This window comes from Prinia subflava, chromosome 3 (genome assembly GCF_021018805.1).
Source record: "Prinia subflava isolate CZ2003 ecotype Zambia chromosome 3, Cam_Psub_1.2, whole genome shotgun sequence".
NCBI classification, from domain to species: Eukaryota; Metazoa; Chordata; class Aves; order Passeriformes; family Cisticolidae; genus Prinia; species Prinia subflava.
Window position 1 is genome coordinate 54,707,259 of NC_086249.1, and position 15,858 is coordinate 54,723,116.

General features: G+C 40.4%; 1 protein-coding gene across 1 annotated transcript in view; it reads left to right on the forward strand.

Annotated features, from left to right (window-relative positions):
* Positions 1-311: 311 nt before the first annotated feature.
* The window catches only part of LOC134547977 (uncharacterized), a 264,114-nt gene continuing 248,567 nt past the window's right edge, over positions 312-15,858 (forward strand). The window contains exon 1 of the mRNA XM_063392203.1: positions 312-4,289. Within this exon, the coding sequence (XP_063248273.1) occupies positions 740-3,097 (2,358 nt within the window). The 5' untranslated portion in view covers positions 312-739 and the 3' untranslated portion in view covers positions 3,098-4,289. The remainder of the gene's footprint in view (positions 4,290-15,858) is intronic.

Consider the following 15,858-nt stretch of genomic DNA (forward strand, 5'->3'; position numbering starts at 1 on the left):
ACATTTCTGACAACCGTCTGCTTAGACTGTACTTTCTCCTGATCTGCCCATTTAAAAATAAAATATTGATAAAAGCAAGGAAGTTAAGATGAGAACTGTCAGGCAGTTGAAGCAATAATTTTACTGTAGTTTGTATGGCTGGCTGCTGTGTTTGCTGATACTGCAAGGAGACATTATACAATGAGTCAGAGCTAATGCAAAGCAGGTAAAGTTATCCCTACATCAATAGGGATATATTTAGTTATCAGTGGTATATTTCCTTATAAGAATTAGATACAAATATTTTAAAAATATTAGTTGTATCCTGTTGCCATGAATTTTCCTGGTTTGCTAAGCGTTCATATTAAAGGAGAAACGTGCAGTTTCTCACGCTGGTGAATTGTAAACACAGGACCATGTTTTGTAAATATTGGCAATGTTATGAATACTTTCTCCAAGACAAGGGGAGGTTGAATGACAGCCTCCTGGACCAATGTGACAGGAGAGGTGGCGATACCCTTCTCCAATCCATGGTCACCTTGCCACAGGTATATAATGGAAAAATAAACTAAGGGCAGGTCTTCTGCCCTGCTGCTCTTGTTGCACCCAGATCTGTGTCCCCAGTCTGTGTTCCTGGTTGGGCCTCCACGGTGATAACTGGCGCCTATACGTGGTCAAGTTGCAAGCTAGTGAGGAAAGAAAAAAGAAGAAGAAAAAAAAAAAATCTGCCTTCTACAGCTGCAAAAAGAAGAAACCCACGATGTTCTCAGAGGAACGATTGATGATGGAACTGCTCCACTCCTTTTTGTTGTCCTGTGACGCTGACTTGACCAGGAAACACGTGAGAGAACTGCTTAGCTGGGGAAAGAAACTTGGAATTTTTTATACTGCTGAAAAGGCACTTTATATTGGCCCATGGAGAACCCTGGGAAAAAGCCTTTTCTCTGCCGTCCTTGACGGAAACTCTAAGGCAGGCACTCTTTTACGGGCATGGACAACAGTCTTCCCACTTCTAAAAGAGGCTGGAGAAGACTTTGAAGTTGATTCTGGGTTTTCGACAGGAAGCAGCACTGGCTCCCCTGTGAGCTCCGTCGCTTCTGACGAGGATTGCTCTGATGCAGGGTTAGAGCCGATGCAGGAGACCGCCACCCCCATGTCGGGGGTTGGGCGCGCCCAGCGGGGTTTTTGGAAGGGCGGGGAAGCTTTTTTCGGTCCGCTCTCCGCGCGGTTGCCCGGGCGGGGAGCTGGGGTGCCGAGGGGGCGGAGCGCTCGGCATCGGGTCCCACGCCGAGCGCGGGGGATCGCCCGCGCCGCCCCGGGCCGCCGTGCCGCGGCGACCCCCCCGCTGCCCGCCACCGCTGCGGGGTCCGCCCTGCAGCTGCCGCGCGGAGCCGCGCCGCCTCGGGCCCCCTGCGGGGAGCCGGGGGGGCCGCCGTGCGCCGCCTCCCCGGCCCGCCCCGCCCCGCCGCGACCTGCTCCGCGCAGGATTCGGCAGGCGAGCCCGGCGGGGACGGCCCCTCCTTGCCCCGTCCCCCCGCCGCGCCAAATGCTGTGCGCGGGGTCGCCGCCGCCGGCGGTCTGTGCGGTGCCCGCAGCGGAGCCGCCGCCGCCGCCCGCCGCGCCGCGCCCCGCCCCACGCGTCCGGTGCTGGTCCGGCGCCGCGGGGGGAGGGCTGGGCGCAACGCTGCCCGCTGCTGCGGGGCCACCCGCGATGGACAGCCCCCCCGCGCCGCCGCGCGGCCCCGCCGCATGCCCCCTCCGTTCAGAGGGGACGGGGCCGAGCGCTGGAGCCGCAGAGCTGCTGCCGGCTCTGGACCCGGCCACCGACCCATCGGCTGGCCGGGCAGGAGCTGAAGGCTGTGGCCGGTCGGCCACGCCTCCCTGCCCAGCGCGACAATCGCCCCCCTGCTCAGAGAGGAGTCTGAGCGAGTCACTGTCCCCCGCCCACCCCCCCTACGGGGCCGGGTCGGCTGTGGGAGATGATAACGGGGCAAAAGCGTTGTCTGATGTGCACGCTTTCCCTGTCGTGAAATCGGATGAGGCTTTTAGTTCTGCATCCCAGGTGAACCAGGCTGCTGACCTAAGAGAGCTGCTGCCTGAAGATGCAGCTTTGCCCGAGCCAGTTCAGGGAGCTGTGGACGTGGTTCCACAGCATCATAGCCATGATGACCCATCATGGGCAGTCCCGTTTCCCTTATCAAGGGACGTGGCAGAAGATAATATAAGCTTCACTGAGGCAATTCAATGGATCAGTGCAGAATTTGAGGATCTGATCTTTCCTTATGTAATAAGAGGTCTTGCAACAATGATGCTTGAACCTCAACAGGTTTTTACCTTTGAAAGAAATTGGAAATTCCTAGCTGGACAAATGGCTGTCGAAAATAGCCACCTGCCTCGAGACGATCCCTTGTTTGGGGTCGGAGTTGACCTACTTATGGGGAGGAGTCAATATGCTTGCCCTGATGTGCAAGCTGGCCTTTCTTTCATGGTTTTAGATTCGTGCAGATACATAGGGATATCTGCATTGATAAAAACCAAGTTATCCTTCTCCCCAAAGGAAGACTTCTTAGACATAGCACAGAAGCCAGAGGAAGCTTTTAATGAATTTATATCGCGTCTGATGCATTTTTTAAAGACGAGAGTCGAGGATATAACTTTGACAATGATAATTTTGGAGCAATTAGCAAGAAGCCATGCTAATTTGGCTTGCCAGAGGCTCCTGGAAACCATTCCGGAGACTTCTAATATCCTGGAGATGGTCCAGACCTGTGCAGTTCTAAACACCTGTGATTGTATGGTGATGACCCCAACGGCTGCTTCACAGCCGGCAGAAAAGAGGCAGAATGATGGACATGAGACACAGGCAGATATTCAGCCTAGTGGAGAACAGGAAAAGGAGGCACAGAAAGTGACTCCCTTGTTTTTCTGCGCACAAGGTGTGGGTTCAGACCATACTGCAGAAACATGCAAAGCAGTGGGTCATGCTGAGCCCACGCCAAGCCCGAAAACTCGGAGGCGAAGAAAAAGACGAAGACGTCAGGGGGACGAAACAGTTTCCCAAGCTCTAGAACAAGAGCAAAATTCTCTGGCTGGTGTACAGCCATCATCTCAAGTGTAGGAAGTGTTGATGTTGCCACATAGCTACGGTCAGTTTTCTTTGGACCTTGCAGTGGGTTTCTACGTCCACATCCTATGTTGCATGCATTCTTTGAGAAAAAGTCAATTGCTCAATTTGTGTTTTCTAAGTTCTCTATCCTCAGGTTCTGCGATCCATGCTAAGAAGGTGGCCGCTGAAAGTCTGCTGAGCTGCCTCAGGTGCATTGGACTGATCCTGAAACCTTGTGCACCCTGTGCCACCCTAGTGCCACCCATCACAGAAGCCTCTTCGAGATCTGATTGACATGGACACGGACTGGCATCCTCTCTTTTCCTATATGGCCTCCATAGAGACTTTGGATCCTGTGGAGCTGCTGGACAAGGACTGACTGAAGCAGTGTGATGCTGAGAGCCAGCGGACTGTTAATCATAGACTCAGAGGAATTGTTTGCTACGGCTCAGTTTTATGTATGGTAGCCATTGTGACCTCTGTGGGGAAAGGGCACGTTGTTTGGGGGTTGTGGTTTTGGGACAGAACTTTTGGGGTTCAGAATTTTCAACTGAGTGGTAAAATTTTTCTTGGAATGCTCCTGCCTTTTGCACCGTATATTCCCTTGTATCTTATAAAAATTTAAAAATATGAGGGTGTTGGTTGAATTATGTTAGACTATGCTTGAGATATTTTGAGCAGGTTATTGCAAGGGGTTCAGGGTGAAACCCTGGGTAGCAAAGGCAGAATCAGACCAACATGTAGCCCTCACACCGTCACCTAAATGAAGGTCGGTGAACTTTATACAGGTTTTTTTTTTCTTTCTTTTTTCCTGTCATAGAATTGTTCATTTTTCTTTTTTTGTTTTCTTTTTAATATACTTAAAAGGGTGAGATGTTGCCATGAATTTTCCTGGTTTGCTAAGCGTTCATATTAAAGGAGAAACGTGCAGTTTCTCACGCTGGTGAATTGTAAACACAGGACCATGTTTTGTAAATATTGGCAATGTTATGAATACTTTCTCCAAGACAAGGGGAGGTTGAATGACAGCCTCCTGGACCAATGTGACAGGAGAGGTGGCGATACCCTTCTCCAATCCATGGTCACCTTGCCACAGGTATATAATGGAAAAATAAACTAAGGGCAGGTCTTCTGCCCTGCTGCTCTTGTTGCACCCAGATCTGTGTCCCCAGTCTGTGTTCCTGGTTGGGCCTCCACGGTGATAGTATCCTTTATTCCAGTATGAATAAATTGTTCGTGTTGTTCCACTACTAACACATTTGGATGCACATTTGATACACTCATATACTTTTCATCTCCCAAATGATTTATTCAAATCATGTTAGGCCTTACAAGGATTTCCACTGTATATCCTTCAGCTGGTCTTTCTCCTATATTTTTTTTCAAAATTCAAACACTTTATGAACAGTTTTGCAACAGAAAATTATTTATTGGCAGGAATAATATTATGAGTGCAAGTAAATATATCCAGAAATTAGTGTTTCAGCCTTTTAGAGGATAAGAATTCTACACAAATTGTGACCCATGTCTGCACAGTGTGTTTTCACTAATCCAAGTCCTTGAACTTCATCCAGTTGCAGGTGACTGGTCTGCATATTTTTTCTATATTTAATTCACCATGGGAGTCCACGCTATGTGATTAAAGTCCAACATTATGATAACAGGAAAAACTATCATTATTATAAACATGTGACAAAAGACACAAAAAGTTGTGTAATCAAGCATAATGCAATGCAGAAGTGACTCTCTTTAGAAATTTCTGCTTTTTAAAAAGATTGTGCTGGTTGTTGAAGATGAGTTGCCTGGAATAAAAAACAGAGTATCAGTAAGGTAGGCTCACCATTCCAAATTTCAAATTAATTCAGTGCATGAAGAAAAAAGTATTTCTGATAATTCTTAACTTGTGCCATATGTTCTGTCTGCCTTCACCAAACAACAGATTTGATGTTTTATCTTGTCTTTTTCTTTCATTCTCAAGTCAATGATTATCTCATCTAATAATTTTCAGCATGAGTCTTCACACGAGATTCTTTGTCAGGTTCTCAGTGGAATAACTTTGAGATGCTAACACACCTTTAAACATCTACACCAATGACTCATTCTTGCCTGTTATTGCTTAATATTACTTAATGGAACTTAATGAACACCAAATGGAACTGTTTGGTGTTCCATAACTGCATGGAAAAAGAAGTTTTAGAAGGAAAGACAGCACTACATTTTTTAGTGTGAACGACCAAGACTACTAGTGTGTGAAGTAGAGAAGCTACTAAAAAACTCCTTTACGAGAGGGGTTTGAGTAGGGATAGTGTTGGTAACATACAACTTCATGGTGCAAGCTGGTTCTGACCTGCACTTGAGCTGAAAACACAGCTCAAATGCACACACTCCAGGAGTGTGGACCAACAAGCACAGCACTGGCACTACTGGTCTAGCAGTTGTTCAGACCTAGCTTCAGCTGCAGCTCCTGCGAGCTTGTAGGTGACCCTGACAGGCTTCCATGCCCCAAGGCTGCTCTACAGGGAGCTCCCACCCTCTAAACCACCACTGTCACATTATTGCCCCCTTTCTCTTTGACGAGCATGATGTTATGTGGCATACAGACCTAAACATTCCTTAATGTGCTCACCCATTGTGCCGCTTAGGTTTTGCTGGTTTTGTTTGTGCACAATCCCAGACCAAGTTCTTTCCTGAGAAAGCCTCTTTCCCTGTGCAGTATTATTTTCTATTTTGTGCTGGTTTTTTTCTAAAGTTCAGAAGTTCAGAGCCCAATCAATGATAAAACACTCTTGGCAGATAATTTCTCTGAAACAAAGATAGAAGTAATTAAATTAAAATTAGGTAGATAAAAATCAGGCATACAATGTGAATACTGGTGGAATGTGCCATATTCTACTTTGTATAAGATATACTTAATAAGACATACTTTATCTCTGAAATACAGAATGTAACATGAGACTGTCATTATTAGTAAATTAAACATGTGTTAGGAAATGTAACTAGCTTCCTAGATGCTCAAATCTAGTCCCCCATAGTATTAAATTGGAATAATACTGGTTTGGTGTTGTCCTAGACCAGTCAGCACTCCCAAATAATGTCCTGACACACCTTGACATTTATGATGAAGCATCTTTCCTAATACATAATTTGGATACGGTTACCTAGTTAAAAGAAAAGAATTTATCATGGATTTGGACTGTTCTGTAAGTGTTCATAATTTTGCTGATGGAAGGCCACAAGTCTGATTAATTTACTAGTTTGGGTACACGCTTAGTCTGTTCCAGAGAGTTGCCACTAGTCTATGGGGTCCTTCTCTTCATTTGTCTGCATTTCAATATTGCACAAAACTAGGAAGAATTTGAATAATAAATATTGAGAAAGTCGTAATTCCTACTATCTTTCAACCCAGAGAACATCTGGGACATGTAAGAGCTTGTAGTTATTCAGGAAAAAAAAGTAGGCAAAAAAAAGTAGGAGCTCAAATCAATCTTTCGTATCCCAGAACATCATCTGACCCTCTTTTTCTTTTCTGTAGGACAGGTACTGTAGATGTAACGCGTGGAATATTTCTGTCCAAACATGGTTGTTTTTATCTGGGCTGACATACTTACACACCCTTTATAGCCACTGTAAGAGAATGAATGTCTCTGCAACACGCTGCTGTCCTTGACTATCCTTGTTAGTAGACTGTCAGGCTAACACTCAGCGAGGGATGGGAAACCAATGACCAAAGGAAGTCCTGTTTAGGGTTTCTCAAATTGCAGTGATGACTATATTTAGGAAGTGACTTGCCTTTAACTGTCAGTAAAATCTAGATTGCTGTCCAGCTGAGTACATATTTACTTCAGGAGATAAGAAATAGCCTGCAAGGCTCATGACTATATTGGCTAGGTTTCCATTAAATTTAGAAATTCACACATTTAACTCATCCAGTAAGTTACAGATTGAGTTTGCTTCATCAATTTGCTCATTTCTGTGGAATCCTTTCCTAGGTGACTTTCTTCAGACACTGGAGAGCATTGGTGAACATTTTAAAATCAAAAGACAGTAGAGAAAACATGTATCCTGCAAAACTAGAAAGTATTCTAGTACTTCATGCCACTCATTTCAGTTTTACAGTAAATTAACATGCAGTATCCTCCATTTGTTTTCCTCAGAAGAAAGACATCTGCTACCTGAAAATGATCCGTGCATGTCATTTCCCTATGCTTGAAGCACAGGTACTAGTAGGAAATAGTATTGTGATCACCTACACTATAACCAAACAGCTTCACTTTAGGTTTTCTCTTTTAGGTCAGCCAGATCATTTTGAGAGAAATTAGCTATAACACCACCGTCATAAGATTATGCATTCAAATAAGGTTGGAAATCAGTAAAATCTTTTGTAGACGCCTAGGCAATTAATCTTGTTTACATGCAATTATTACATGCAATTATTTCTCGTAGTAAATGTCTAGCACAAGAGAAATACTGACTGTATCACTGCAATGCAAATGATTTAAAATGTAAATTAAAAAAATCTAAATTTTCTTGAGATAATGCTTCTTTTTCTTTTTATGACTTCTTTTTTTACTACAACAGAACAAGGAAAACTAAAGCACAGCAGTAAGCCTGCAAGAATCTACTACAGTATGAAAAGTTAAAAGCCCAGTTTTACTAGCTGGCCATGGAAATTTATTACAGGTCAGTGGAATATAATAGAGTGATTACACTAGATGACACAACAACCAGACATTTTGAACAATCTTAGTAGAAGAGCTAAAGGCAAATGTGGAATCATTTCCAATTCATAATCAGTGGAAATGAAATGGTCTGTCTACTGATTCTGGCTGTTATTCTATTTTATTAATCTATGGAAAAACAGCTGTGATTGCAGCTTTCTATATTCTGATAATGTACCCTTCTAGAGCAACATAAAAAACTCAAAGAAATCAACAGCCAGGTATTCATGTTTTGTACTTTGCTGTGATATTTCGTGCATCACGCTGTTACATTTTTGCAACTCAGCAAGAAAACACATCTCTTTCTTGGAGACAAAAATATAAACCTATAAAGTAGTGTTCAAGCACCATAGACTCAAAAGAGGACTCTGCTTTAATCAATATACTACTTTGAAGAGCAAGACCAAAAAAGACAGAAGTGGCTAACACTCTGTTTAAATTCCTTCTTGGTGTCAAGGCCCCGAGAGCAATGGACTGACTGGAATTCTGGCTTCACCTCAGACCTGAATTCCTATTCTGCATTTGAAGATCACCAGACTTTCAGTGAAGCCCCAACCTGCTCACCTTGTTCATCTGTCACAGGACAGTGCTCTGGCAGCTGAGCGCACTACTCCATGCTGTGACCAACCTTGGCTGCTTGCTGATCTTTCCTTGTACCCCTGCATTTGAGGGTCCTGGATAATTAGTTCTGGGCTTCTTCAACCACATCTTGGCCCTCATGCAGTCCTGGTCCCAGCATCTTCAAACTGACCACCACAGGCTGGCCCCCACAACCCAAAATCCTGTAGGAGGCGGTGAGCAGCCTAAAGAGGCATCTTGCAACCCCATGTGTTCTGTGGCACACCGTGCACTTAGAGCGATCCCTTCCATCACAGCAAAGTGAGGGTGTAAGGGTGTCTAAGGCAGATGTGATTGTTCATTGCCACCTTCCCAAAGGCTGACCGAGCAGATGCTGCCTACTCAGCAGGAGCAATTTCATGGCTCTTATTTGGGCAATTCCTGGCACGATATCAGTGAGTCTGTGCTGTGGATCCCAAACAACTTCTACAGAAACATTATTGTACGGCAGCACACGTGTTCTTCTTTGCAAGTAAGGCAAGAATTACCTGAATATTTAGTCAAATATAACTTAAGTTTTCACTGAAAATGCGTTTTTTCTCATCTTTGATTCCATGGTAAAAGCTGGTATTTAAGAGGAAGACTTTGGGATATATGACTATTTTTAGTTAATAATTCTGACCTTGTGTATGCAGTCCCAAAGATTGTCATTTGAAAACAGATTTATTTAAAAAAATACTTTGGTGTGAAAAGAAAAATATTATATTAACTCTAGTATTTGTTTGTATCTCTACTGAAAATATTTCATGTGGATTGGATAATAACAGGCTTTTATTATTTCTTTAAAGACACAGATTTTACTGAAATGACAGCTAGAGACTACAAGAGCTCTTAGTCAGAATAATTATATATTGAGGATAGTTGATTAGTCTCCAGAATGCTAAGCAAATAGAAAACAAAAGAAGTTGGAGTGTCACCAAACCTTGTAGACCTGCACTGAAAGAATTGATTAGATGACATATGTTATACAACCTATGTAAACTAAACATCCCTTTACTATTCAAGATGTGAAGCAGACCCACATGCCACAGAGACGTGCTGTCTTGCAGAAACTTTACTGACCTTACTGAGGAACAACTCCTTCCTGGCTCTTTATTTTGTAAACCTTGAACTCTTAGAGAAAGCCATCAAGCAGCAAGGCAGCGCTGACTCATCCTGAATCACCTGCAGCTGTGACCATTTGTCCTTTCAGAAAAAGATAAAACCTAATCACAGCCCCACACCTATCCTACCTCTTTATTTAAATAGTCTGAAAGAGTATTTCCTGTTTATTTTGGTTAAATAGCTCAAATCATTAACAGGAAATTTTCTCAGAAGAACCAATTTGCTCTATTTTGAAAGGTAATTTTGTCAAAAATGCAGTGTAGCATACCTAAGAGTCAAGAGATTGTGCTGCAAGAAAAAAACACTGTTTCTGTAAATACACATAAATGAGTTGAAATACTGTTCCAAATGAGAGCAGGGAGCACTTTGTTATGTACATCATTTAATTTGACTTAAAATCTCTACCAAGAGCAAGTCCATCATATACCCTGTAAGTTCTGCATTCCAGAACTTAATTAGCTTAAGTCATCTTAGTTTAAGTGAACTTAATCACCTTGGTTCCCTAATTACAGCTTCCAGGCCCTCAAGGAAAAAAAACCCTTCTTGTTTGATTTTTTTTTTTTCACATTTTAGATATCCATGTTTCCTCACAATTTCTTCAGTCATTCAAACGTGGTTTCTGCTTAAGCTTCTACATCTGTATTTTCAGTATTTCATTTCTTCTCTCCATGAAATAGGAACATTAAAATAGGGTGCAATTTCCATCTTGCTTTGATTCAAAAAAGCATCTTTTTTGTCTGTTTATTTCCTTCAAATATCACATTATACAGGCTGTCTTCAGGAGACTGGAGACTGGAGACTATACAGGAGACTGGTTTGGAACAGCCTGCAGTTGTTAGGTTGTCTGTCCAACAACTTCAGTTTTCTCAAAGTCACCTGCCATTATTTATTCAAGAAAATATTTTTCTTCCCCAAATGCATCCCATGCCATAGGGAGAAGACTATGCAGGGGACTTCTGTTTTACTGCTGGCAACCCTCAGAATTTAACAAATATACCAATTTATTTCAATTTGCTCATGAGATTTACCAGGGTCATCTTTAAGCAGGAAATTAAAGGCCTGATAGTTTTGGAACACATGCAGCTGTTATAAGGCACATCCCCTTGTCTCCAGAAGTTCACGTTTTCTTCCACTTTTTTTCTGCATCTTAGGCATTTACATTGTTAATTTATTTCTTTATGATTTTGTGTGCTTTTTATGATGTGTTTTGGGGTTGATGTGGTTGGTTGGTTTTTTGGGTTTCTTGGTGGTGTTTTTTTTTCCTTTTCTCTATATAATATCAGATTATTTTACTAAAAGCTAGGCAAATTAAACACAAAAAAATGTCCTAGAAGAGAATCAGAGAAAAAAATGAAAGATGCAGGAATCCTAGTAACTTAATCTGTGAAAACTGTATAAAATTGACTGCTCCCAGGACTATCACAGGAGAATCATTAGGATGATTCAACAAAAGAAATTCTTTCCATAACATCATACAAACTAAAGGGATACAGAAGTAACCATGAGGTGGAAGAGGAACTGAAATTTGGAACAGTGTGGGACTGCACAGGACCTATTATGGCATTTATAGGGGAAAGAATAAAGCAGGCTAAATGGAGGGCTGAATATGAGTTAAGATTAATGAATACAGGAGAAAAGAGGGTAAAATGCATACATAATTATTAGTCATAGTTGAGCAAGTTCTAGTTGATGTGCTTGTCTGGCTGAGTCCTGCTTGACCATTGCAGTTTATCCCATATTCATATGAATCTCTAGCTATCTTATTTGAACTCCAGATTGTAGGACTTCACATGTTAGAGAACGTCACCTTACATTAAATTGCAGCTGTAAAATGTCTGAGTGCCACCTGCTAGAGGGATAAACTAAAGGTCTGAAGAAGGAGATAAGGGTATGGGTGTACTGGGTAAACTGAAGGTTTTAAATCAGCTCCTGGAGAGACTGTATTTTTCCAGGGAGATGTATATACTTCACTATGGAACTTCCATCCTGGTCATTCAGTGAGGGTGAAAAGGACTAAGCTATGCTGTTGGTTCCTCTGGGTGCCAAGACAGTCATTGCTCTCTGTGCTGGGATGTGTGCCCAGATTGCTTGTACCATGTGTGTGCTTGTGGGAAAACATCTCCAGCCCACAGAGTGGCTGATGTGGAGTCAGGGAACCACACAGTCTGCCTTTGATCCAGCTGGGATGAGAGGGCTAATCTGGTGCTGAGAATCTGCACAGACTCTGCTGCAGTGGGCCAGGATGGAGATCCACCCCAGACTCCAGGAATCCCATCTTGTCTTCCACCTCTAACATGTACAAAATTCTTAAGACATGCTATTTTATAATAAATGATTAAAACAAAAGGTATAATTAAATCAAAAGGTATACATTCTTAAATGTTTAAGAAGTCAAAATCCACAAGGGCTACAGATCTGTATTGATCGATCAGAAATATCTTAATCAGTAAAAAAGACAACAGGACTCTTAGGCTTTTGAAAAACACTGCTATTCTTGAGCCCCTTGAAGTAATATTCATTATAGCTTTATCCTCTAATTCTTTGTTGATATAATCCACACCAATAAATCCTCTGGCAGCTTCATTAATCTGTAGTTCTTGGTGTGTTTAGAATATCAGAGAAGTATTTCTTCTCTTTTTTTGATCTATTTTTCCAAAGCTTGGTGAGTATTAAAGAAGGGACTGGAAAGTTCACGTGTTTAATTTTAGCAGACCTTTTTACTTGCCACTGTTAGAGATGCAAACTTTGTGTTATAACATATAATTAAGGGATAAATACAAACTCCTAATTGTTTTAAAAAACAAATATCTAGAAAGAAATGTAGATAATTTCAACTTAATTAACATTATTATGTGCAAATTTATTAATAGCATTTGGCAAGGAACTTAAAATTTTTCAGAAACTTAATATTTTTTTCAGACTCTTTGGGATTTTGGTTATACTTTTACTGATAATTTTAACTTCCTTCAGCAATTGCCTCTCCTTAGCAAGACCCTCATACACCTCCTTTGCATACAGCCACAGGAAAAGGATCCTTAATCCACTTAAATAATTGGCAGTAAAAAAAATAGTGATTACTTACAGGATAAAATGAGATGTTTAGCTATTCCTAAAGCCATTGATACCAATGGCAGAACCCTCTTTTTGCCCCAAAGCAGCTGATTCAAAGTATATAATTATTGTATGATTAAAAATCTGAAATATTTAGTATTTTTACAAATCAGGACAAACTTTATGGCTGGCAAATTCCTTGCATGTCACTTTGTTATCTGAAGACTTGGAGCCCAAAACTCAAAGTCCTGTGCCTGCAACTCTGTGATTGAGGGTGACATGGCATGGGAGTGCTTCTAACAGGGGTTTAGTTTCAATGTGTTGCTAGGGATTTGGGAACTGCTGTTATTTCAGAAATATTGAAAAGATTCTTTTTGAAGACACAGGATTTTAGAGTGTTTGGTATACGAGTTCTTTGGATAATCTCAATTCTGCTTCAAACCAGTTTGTATATAAAATGAATACTGTAAGATATTAAAACGAAGTACAACTCACATCCTACAGAAGTCCTTAGGTAAAAACTTAATCTTACAGAATATTCAAATAATTTAAATAACAAATTTGTAAACCTTTTAGTAATAGTCATGGACAATAACTTCCTCTTGAATTGGCATAATTTTTCCAAATGCATTTTATGCTATTAATTGTACACCTCCTCAACTGAACTGCAGCTGTAAGCAGTAATAAATGAAAAGGCATTACTCTAGTCCATGAAAAAGGTTAAATTTGGTGGCTAAATTTATCTCTTGAGCATTTAAAGAGCCAAACTCTTTAGGCAATCAAGATAATTTTCCAAATATTTTGAGAATCAGTCTTGTATGTCTCAGCTTTTCAGCAGTGTAAGAATAACACACAGAAATAGACATGCTCCAGCCAATCAGAACTGAGAGGAACTGAACAGCTATTGATGTGTACCTGTATGGGTTTTTTCCTAAGCTATGCGTTTCTCTGCACGCTCATTGGTTGAGCTTATCTGATTTGCATAATCACTATACAGTTATTTCTCAATAGTTCAGGCTGGTCAAGCGGTTTACCAGCAACAAAGATGCAGCCTCAGCTTCTCTCTCTCTCCAAATGATGTAGAAAAACTCTAAAATTTACGTGAAAGAATAGAATAAAATATTCCAAAAATCAAATAAAATGGAGCTGTCAAGCAGTTCAAAGGAAAACTGTATGAAAGACTTGATTCACTGGATTATGCCTATTTCCATAAACACACCCCTCCCCATCTTAATCTTTATCTTGTGCAAGCAGGTCAACAAGGTTCTTGTTCTCACAAGAATTGTAAGATTTCTGTCTCCTTCTTCCTAGCCTCACTGGGAGAATCCCACTCTATCCCTTCTGTTTAGTAACATATGTAGTTATTTCTGAGGAGAGAAGTACTTGGCAGATGAATGGAAAATGTAAGAAAAAGGGGAATAAAAATGGAAAGAAATAGAAATGTAGGCAGAATTTAGTAAAATGAAGGCTTAGACAAGACGATGTACAGCAAGGATTGGAAAGATGCCTCTGTATTTTAAAATAAAGTTTAGAGTTGGTCCATTTCCATTATTTATCTTTGAATACATCTTTGACCATATTTCACTCAGGAGCTTTTTTCTGTCGCCAGCTTCATGACCATGTTCAAGTAGTCTTATGTCCGTCTTCTTAATGAAATTTACATGGAGATTAAACTCTGTTAATTTAATGAAGTTTAAGTCTAGAATGGATTACTTGTTTCTTATCATAATTTCTTTTTCATAAAATGACCACAATTAAAGTAATCTGTGTTTTCAAAACTTTTCATAATTATTGAAGATTGTTAGTAAGAGACTTCTGTAGATGATTACATTTTTGTTCTCCCAAAATTGCCTTTAAATACAAATATTTATTGGTCCTACAGTGCCAAGAGTAGAGAGAAAAAATAAGGATGGGTAAAGCTGACAATTTCCTTGTTGCAAACGTACAGAGGAACTGTCTAAAATTCTGATGTTAGTGTTCTTTGATCCAATGCAATTGACAGATGAGAAGACAGTTCAGGGTGAAAAATGAAATCAGAGTGTGAAGTTGTGATGAGACTTATTTATATCACTTATCACAAATGCTTGCAGCTCACCACGGAAGGGAATGCAAATAAGTTCTTCCTATTTAGCTTCTCGTGGGCATTACAGAAAACTCAAATTAAATTGCTTAATCACTGCTGCTCTAAGCCCTCAACTCTCAAGGAACATATATTTGCCTCCTAAATTCAATGGGCTTCACACACTGATTATCTGAGCTTCTGGTCTATAGCTCTTCGTTTCTTCTTACATTATTTATGGCAGTAAAGCCTATATAAACATCTAGAGGTAACTGCACATACACCTTCCACTACACTTTCTGTAACTAGACATTATCTCTTGCAACTCAGGCATATATTTTGGTGATAGTTGCTATTATGAGATTTTAGAAAAGATTGCTAACTTACAAATACGATTCAGGTTTTGTCAGTCAGACTGTTTCATTCCATCTTTTTTCTTTAACATTCTTCACAAATATAAAGGTACATTTCTTTAGAGAGTACTTCCCTGGAACATTCAGATATATGATTTAATCCATAAAGGTGATTGCCCATCTTGTCCAGAAGCAGAATTTAATTTTTGAAAATATCATTCTAGCTTTTTTCCTCATTAAAAAAAACCAAAAAACAAATGACAAAATGACAAAACAAAACACAAACAAACAAACAAAACAAAACCCCACCCCTGATTCTTTTACTTAGGAAAAATAAAACACAACTAAAAAGAAAAACAAAAAACCACACCACAAATCCAAAAACTACCAAGTTTGTAAGTTTGTAAAACTAATCCTAATTTGCAAAGGTCAAAGACCCCCATATCAGAGTACAATGTTGAATCTTTTCTTTCTGTCCCTCTGTTACAAGTACTTACCACCTGGCTGACCACCTGGTAGCAATGGATTTCCCACTACTTTATCCTTCATTCTTTCCACATTCTGAATATTGTATTTATGAATTAATTTATTCTTTTGATCTATAAAATAATAGTTTGTGGGTTAGTTTGCAGGAAAGTTTCAAAAATATTTACAGGTGTAATGGGGAATAACTCATACTTCTCTCATTATTTTTATCTTTCTCAATTACTCAACACCTCTGTACTGCAATATAATCTTAATCCCCTTCCTCTTCTGTATATTCAAGAAACTAAACATAATACATTACATACTTAAATGTCCAGGGAATTACTCCATCAGTGACAAAATCTTGCATGAAAAATTATTACATGTTATGGTTCAAAATCAGCT